The following is a 7,942-nucleotide window of genomic DNA, read 5'->3' as shown; positions in this document are numbered from 1 at the left end:
TTCAATTTTTTTTCATTTCTATTTTTTTCATTACTATCCATTCCATTAAAAATTTCAATTATAAGGAACTACTTAGCCCATATTTAAAGACTTTTTTTCATTTGAATTTTAATATATAATTAAAAAAATTATTGGGTAAATGTGAGAGAGTTTCTATTCTCGAAAGTTTACCTAAGTTATGAATTTAAGAGTTTATTTTTAAGAACACTGATATTAATATAAAAACAAAAAATGATGGGTCCCACATATCATCTACTAGTTTGGCAAATTGTTTTTAGAAAATTGCTTTCAATTTTATTGTTGCAAAACAGTTTCAAAAAACACTTGTCTTTTTGTATTTTTATTTTTGCTCTAAAAATTATTGTTAGTATATCAATATGTTTTCCTCATTTTTGTTCAATCATCTCTCTCTCTCTCTCTAAAATATGGGTTTTTCGAGCTCTATGCTCAATTGGGTTCGTTTTGGATATTTTGGTCGATTTAGTTGATTTGTTGTTTTGGCTGATTTGGTGTTGTGGTCATGGGTGAGGATGGGGTAGAAAGAATAAAAACGTTGCCTAACAAGTTTTGAAGGTTTAAAAATATTAGATAGTCATGGTTGAAGGTCCCTATTTTTTTTGAAAGCATAGCCAATTTCATTCAATTAGAAATAGAGAGAGAGTCCAAATACAAAGCCTCTAAAACAAAGCCTCTAAAGCTGGAGGCGGTGAATCTTCTAGCCAGACAATATCCTCACTAAGATTCCTAGCATAACGAGCTAAAGAGTGTGCTACACCATTTGCACAATGTCTAATGCTATGAAAGTCCACACGTCGCAAGCAAGCAGCCAAACATCGAATATCATCATAGAGATTTCCCAGGCGAGACAAATCTACCCAATCTGATCTGATGGAGTGCATAACATTTGCATTGCCGCCTTCCACAATCAGTTCAGAAAAACCAGCATCCACTACAAATTCTAGAGCTTTTCTACACACCAATACCTCTGCCTCCTCGTTGTCTACTACTGCATGACTCTTTGATGACGAAGCTACCATGACTCGCCCCCTGTCATTTCGAATTATCACACCTATACCTAAAGCTGTCATATCTTCAAACACCGCTGCGTCAAAGTTGAGTTTATACATAGTTCCCACTGGTGGATGCCAGACCTATGCCTGAACATTAGACACCTGCACCGCTAGCTGAGTTTGTGCGCCTTTATACTCAGCTAAAAAGCTGCTTGCTCTCGCATTAAGTCTGCCAGGCTCTTGCATATTTCCTCCATGCAAAATCAGGTTACGTTGGTTCCAAATTAACCAACCTTGCACCAGAAAAAACTCGAGATCATCCTTGGCAAGCTTGTGCATCAGATGTGTAAATAATTGTAACACATCACCTTGATTAGTGAGGCCCTTCTGCAGAATTCAGTTTGGACATCCAGCCCACACATCTTGAGCTGCTCCACACTCCCACAAAGCATGTATTGCTGTTTCTGGAAACCGATGGCAGATTGTGCAAGTATCCTCTTCCATTATCCTTCGTTGCCGCAAATTCTCATAAGTAGGCAGAATGTTTTGACATGCTCGCCAGGCAAACACTTTTTACTTTGTTTGGAACGTGAAGCTTCCAAATCTTCTCCCATACCGGTTGAAGGTCCCTGTTTAAAAAAAAAAAAAATATATATATATATATATATATGTATGTATAATCAATAATCTTATGATAATAATTGGGTATTGAAAAAATTGTTGTACAATATTTCCCACCTTTAATAACGCCTCCACAATATTAGACCAATAGGAACCGTAAATTGTTTTTTTTAATAAATATTATAAATATGTTGAATCAATATTCTACCTAGCAGATTCTCAACATTAGCTATCTAATCGCTCACATGGTTACACAATAAATGATTTCTATTATATATTTTTTTTTGATAGGTGATTTCTATATTTCTATTAAAAGCAAAATTGAAATTGAAAATTAAATTACAATTTTATTCAACCATGCATTGCCTTATATATCCGTTGTAAAATAAACTTCCATTTCAAAATAATAATAATAAATTTATATTTATATTTGTAAAATTGTATGCTTAAACTATGATATTTAATTTTTCTATATAAAATAATAATAAATTGTATCCTACTTTTTACTTTTAATTTATGAAATTAAAACTGATTTGTTTATTATTAAGTCATCAAATTAACTTTAATTTGATTAGTATTAAATACATTTAATAAATGACATTTAAATAAAAGAGACTCTACTTAAATAAATTTACTGTCTTAGCCCTCAATCTATACAAGGCTCATTCAGCATGATTTATAAAGTTTAGCATTTAATGTAGTAAAATTTTGAAGTCAAGGTTTGATTTGCTGTAAGCAACAAACCCTAGATTTTTTGTTTTTTGTGCATGATTTTCGCATGAAGTAACGTAACTATGGAAAAATGGTTCGACACAAGTCTACCACCTCCTTAATTTGACTTCGAGTCATCTTCCATTACCGTCAGTCACTGATTACTTTCTCTTTCCAAGCTAAAAGAAAACCAAGTTCAAGTCATCATTCGTCGATAATCTCACCACCACAATGACTTCCCACATTATTTTCTCACGCTCTACTTTTCTTGTTTCTTTGTTTTTGACAACCTTGGTTGCCATAGAGTACTTTCCAGTGTCTTTATGTGCCTCTGCTGCTTCGTACTCAAACTGCAATGTGGGTTTCTGGCGAGCTGCCAAGCCTGATGCGTGTGGCAATCCTCGACTACAACTCACCTGTGAGAAAAATGTCTGCAATAATAATGTTAACGTACACTCATATGTGGGCTTGGCCCATTTAGATCACTTACTTGTACTGCACACTGTACTACTTGTACTGCACTCATATTTACTTGTACATCGCACTCTTATTTACTCTTGTCAAATGACTCATACGCTCCTATATAAAGGCACTCATGTATATTATTTTACTTGAGAAATACAATACTATTCAATTCGCATTTCTAACATGGTATCGTAGCCACTTTACAGACCTTTTCTTCGCAGATCTTGTCTTTATTGGTGTAACTCCATTCTTCATATTGCTTCATTGTCACAACAATCGCCACAGCCTTTCGCCGTTGAACCTTCGAGTCTTCCGGACATCGTCCTCGGGTTCCGACCCGCCATGCCGTTGGGGAGTTCGAACATTGCAAAGACCACTCCTTTTCGCACCACCGTGAATATTGCTCCAAAAAATTTTCTGCAGGTACCACAAAGATCCTCTTGCTCCGATCTGCCTGCTAGTGAAAACCTTACAGTCATTGGAGCTTCCACGCGCCCTCACGCGCCGCCCAAAGGTTCTGCCCTAAAGGTCACGCGCCCACGCGCCTCCACGCGCCCACGCGCCTCCACGCGCCGATCTGAGCCGCCACGCGCTGCCACGCTCCTCACGCGCCAGGTCCGTCCTGCTGACGTCAGCCCTAGACACGTCAGCCTGCCACGTCATCGCTGACGTCACCTTCCAGCGCGCTGCTGATGTCACCTTTGACCGTTGACCGTTGACTTGGACCGTTGACTGTTGACTTTGACCGTTGACTTTTCTGGAGTTGACTTTTTCGGGCCAGGTTCTCCTTACTCAGTTTTTCGCGTAGATTTCATTTTTGCAGTCTGTTTTTGCATATTGTGTCTCTAAATGGATAAAAAGGATGTTTTTCTTCCTCGTCCCATCAATACTGTATTGGAGGGGACTAGGAATTACTTATCTTGGTCTCGAGCTGTAGCTTCCTTAAGGGTCGCATGCTCGGCATTATTGCACCGGTGTAATCACTATTCTGTGAAGGGGGCAAGTGAAGAAGATCTTGCTTTTCTCGATCGCATGATTGAATGGGATAGTCACAATCACATGATCCTCACATGGATTCGAAATACTTCCATTCCCTCCATCTCCAATTTGCTTTGGCGGCTTTGATGATGCGAAATCGGCATGGGATATGTTGGCCAAAAGATATTCTACCACTCACGGATCCATGAAATATCGGTTAGTGGTTGAATTGCATCAACTCGGCAAGAACCGGGCGGTCCATCAATGACTACTATGATCGCCTTCGCTTCATTTGGGACCAAATTGACCTTTTCCGATCCAACTTGGGCATGCTCAAAAGATGCCCAACAATATGCTTGCTATTAGAGATGAATTTCGTCTCATGAGTTCCCGATGTCACTCCACAAGGACTATGAGCCCATTCGAGGTCAGCTTCTGAATCGTTGTCCTCCTCCATCTCTTGATACTGCTGTGAATGAGTTAGTCAGAGAAGAAGCTTTCATTGCAACTCTTCGAGCCCAGGATAAGTTTAATGTTCTGGCCCTTACTCCTTCCATAGAGCAACCTCAGCATGCAGGTGATTCTTCTGGCTCCAGCAATCGTCGCAGACGTACCAATAAAAAGTTCGCAACTATTGCAAGCGCCCAGCCACACTATTGAGACTTGTTACCGTCGCAACAAATCTACCGCCGCAGCTTGCTAACACCGAGTCTACTCCGCCAATGCCTCCCATTTCGGCCGAGTCCCGATCTTGGATCCACTATCAACCTCTCACCTACTTGACCTACGGGAGATCATAGCTCGTTCGTATGGCCGGTAATGCATCTCTTTCCACTTTGCTCTCGCCTTTACCGTAAGTCTCAAACTTGGCTTTTTGACTCGCCCGTTGCAATCACATGACACATCACTCGTCCTTATTCTCCAAACTTAATCTGCTCCACATCCCCTCAATATTCACATAGCCGATGGTTCCACCATGCATGGGAATAGTCTTGGTTTTGTTTCAACCTCCAACCTCTCGATTTCTGGGGTCTACCATGTTCACGACCTATCCTATAATTTGTGTTCGTAGGACAATTAGCTGAACTAGGTTATCGCCTTATTTTTTACTATTCGGGTGTATTGTGCAGGATCCGAGGACGGGGCAAGAGCTTGGGACCGGCCCCTAGAGTTGGGCGTATGTTTCCGGTGGATAATCTTCATCTTCCACCCGTTGCTCCGAGTTGCATTCTTCGCCGCCGCCGTCGTCGCGGTGTCTTCCTACCTTCTCTCTCACTTTGGCACTCTCGTCTTGGTCATGCACCCTCTTCTCGGGTACAACAGCTTAAGCTTCTGGGTACGTCATAGGTTACGTGTCCAAAGACAATTTTGATTGTACTTCATGCCGCTAGGAAAACGGCCACTTTACCTTTTAATAATAGTGATTCTATTTCTAATAGTATCTTTGAGTTAATTCATTCGATGTTTGGGGACCTTCTCCGTTGCTAGTATTGGTGGATCTCGATATTTTGTTGTTTTCATCGATGATTATTCTCGTTATAGTTGGATATTTCCTATGAAATCTCGTTCGAAATTTTGCCAATATACGGTAACTTTGCAAAAATGGTTGAAACCCAATTCTCCAAAAGAATTAAAATATTTCGTGCGATAATGCTCTTGAATACACTCAATATGCTTTTCAAGCTCGTTACACTCCTATGTACTTGTACATCATCTAACTTGTCCGAGTACCTCTCAAGAAATGGTCGAGCCGAACGTAAACTTCGTCATATTCTTGACACCGTTCGTACTCTTCTTCTTTCGCCAAGGTTCCTCCTCCATTACGGGGTGAAGCCGCTCTTCTTCATGCTGTTCACACCATTAACCGCATTCCAAGCACTGTCATCCATAATCAAACTCCGTATGAGCGCCTCTTTGGGTCACCCCCTGACTATCATCACCTTCGCTCTTTTGGGTCTGCTTGCTTCGTTCTTCTTGGGTCTGCTTGCTTCGTTCTTCTTCAGTCTCATGAGCACAACAAACTTGAGCCTCGATCTAGACTTTGCTGTTTCCTTGGTTATGGCGAAACACAAAAAGGGTATCGCTGTTATGATCCTGTCTCTCATCGCCTTCGTGTTTCTCGTAATGTTGTCTTCTGGGAACACCGCTTATTTGTTGAACTCTCTCATTTTCGTTCTTCCCTCACTACCTCATCTGTACTTGAAGTCTTTCCAGAGGAGTCTCATGTTCCTTCTCCAACTCCTATTGATCCTCCTTTAGACTTTTCTATACAAACACCGGGTCCTTTTCAGGTCTCTTCTGGCCGGGTCGAAGATGAGCGAGATTGATGACGAGCTATCCCAACTCGAGCCTAGGTCCCCCGCTCCCCGCTCTGCTCGCACGAAGATCCTCCACAAGACCTTCCACCTCCACAAGACATTCCACCTCGTCACTCAACCCGGTAAGATCCAATCCTACACATGTACTTGATTACCATTGTTACACTGCACTTGCTACACTCCACGAGCCTCAAACCTATCGTGAGGCCGCCACTGACCCTTTCTGGCAGTTGCAATGAAAGAGAAATTGATGCATTAACCAAAAACCATACTTGGGACTTAGTTCTCTCCCTCACTGACGATCGTGGTTGGTTGTAAGTGGATCTACAAGATTAAGACTCGCTCAGATGGGTCCATTGAGCGCTATAAGGCTCGCCTTGTTGCAAAAGGTTTTACACAGGAGTATGGGATTGATTATGAAGAGACCTTTGCGCCAGTTGCCCGCATCTCATCTGTTCGTGCCCTCCTGGCTGTTGCTGCCGCTAGAAAATGGGATCTTTTTCAGATGGATGTTAAAAATGCATTCCTTAATGGGGACTTGAGTGAAGAAGTTTACATGCAACCTCCTCCAGGTCTCTCCATTGACTCCAACAAGGTTTGTCGCCTTCGCCGAGCATTGTATGGTCTTAAACAAGCTCCTCGAGCACAGTTTGCAAAATTTAGCTCTACTATTTCTCGCTTGGGTTACCTTTGCCAGTCCTTATGATGCTTGCCTTATTTCTTCGTCGTACCGATAAAGGCACCATTCTACTTCTCCTCTATGTGGATGATATGATCATAGCGGTGATGACCTTAGTGGCATACAAGAACTCAAGGATTTTCTTAGTCGGCGAGTTTGAGATGAAAGATCTTGGACATCTTAGCTATTTCTTGGGGCTTGAAATCACTCGTTCCTCGGATGGTCTTTATATTACTCAAGCCAAGTATGCTTCGATCTTTTTGTCCCGTGCTTGGACTCACCGACAGCAAAACCGGTGACACCCCGTTGAGCTTAATGCGCATCCGACTCCCTCGGGGGGAAACCATTGTCTAATCCTTCTCTTTACGTACAATTAGTTGGCGCCTAGTTTATCTCACGCTCACTCGTCCGGACATTTCTTATGCCGTTCATCGGAGCCGCATGTTGTACGCTCCACAGTCAACTCACTATGCCGTCGTTCTGCGCATTCTTCGTTACCCGAAGGGCACTCTCTTCCATGGCCTTTTCTACTCACTCAATCTCCTCTTGTACTTCGTGCATTCTCGATGCCGATTAGAGCGGGAGATCCCACGATCGTAGATCCACCACCGGCTATTGTTTTCTACTTGGCTCTTCCTTGATTTCTTGGCGAAGTAAGAAACAAACCTTTGTGGCCCGCTCCGCGCGAAGCGAGAATATCGTGCTCTTCTTTGATACCACATCTGAGCTTCTTTGGTTACGAAGGCTTCTTACAGACTTAAGTGTGTCTACATCCTCTGCTACACCTCTTTATTGTGATAATCAGAGTGCCATTCACATTGCTCATAATGATGTCTTCCATGAACGGACTAAACATATTGAGATTGATTGTCATTTTATCCGTTATCATCTTGTTCATGGTGCTCTCAAGCTCTTCTCTGTCTCCTCCAAAGATCAACTTGCAGATATCTTCACCAAGTCCCATCCTAAGGGACGCCTTCGTGATTTGGTTGACAACCTCAAGTTGGTCTCACATCCACCTTGAGTTTGAGGGGGGCTGTTAACGTACACTCATATGTGGGCTTGGCCCATTTAGATCACTTACTTGTACTGCACACTGTACTACTTATGCACCTTTGTACTACTTGTACTACACTCATATTTACTTGTACAGCACTCAT

At 41.9% G+C, this 7,942-nt stretch overlaps 1 protein-coding gene across 1 annotated transcript; it reads right to left on the bottom strand.

Moving 5' to 3' along the window:
- Nucleotides 1-677: 677 nt before the first annotated feature.
- LOC142639554 (uncharacterized) lies at nucleotides 678-1,127 on the bottom strand. The gene has a single exon (XM_075813715.1). The coding sequence runs from the start codon at nucleotides 1,125-1,127 to the stop codon at nucleotides 678-680; it is 450 nt and encodes a 149-aa protein (XP_075669830.1).
- Between the last annotated feature and the right edge of the window lie 6,815 nt (nucleotides 1,128-7,942).

The sequence above is a fragment of the Castanea sativa genome, chromosome 6 (assembly GCF_040712315.1).
Source record: "Castanea sativa cultivar Marrone di Chiusa Pesio chromosome 6, ASM4071231v1".
NCBI lineage: Eukaryota > Viridiplantae > Streptophyta > Magnoliopsida > Fagales > Fagaceae > Castanea > Castanea sativa.
The sequence above is the reverse complement of the archived record's forward strand: the minus strand, read 5'-3'. Positions and strand labels throughout refer to the sequence as shown.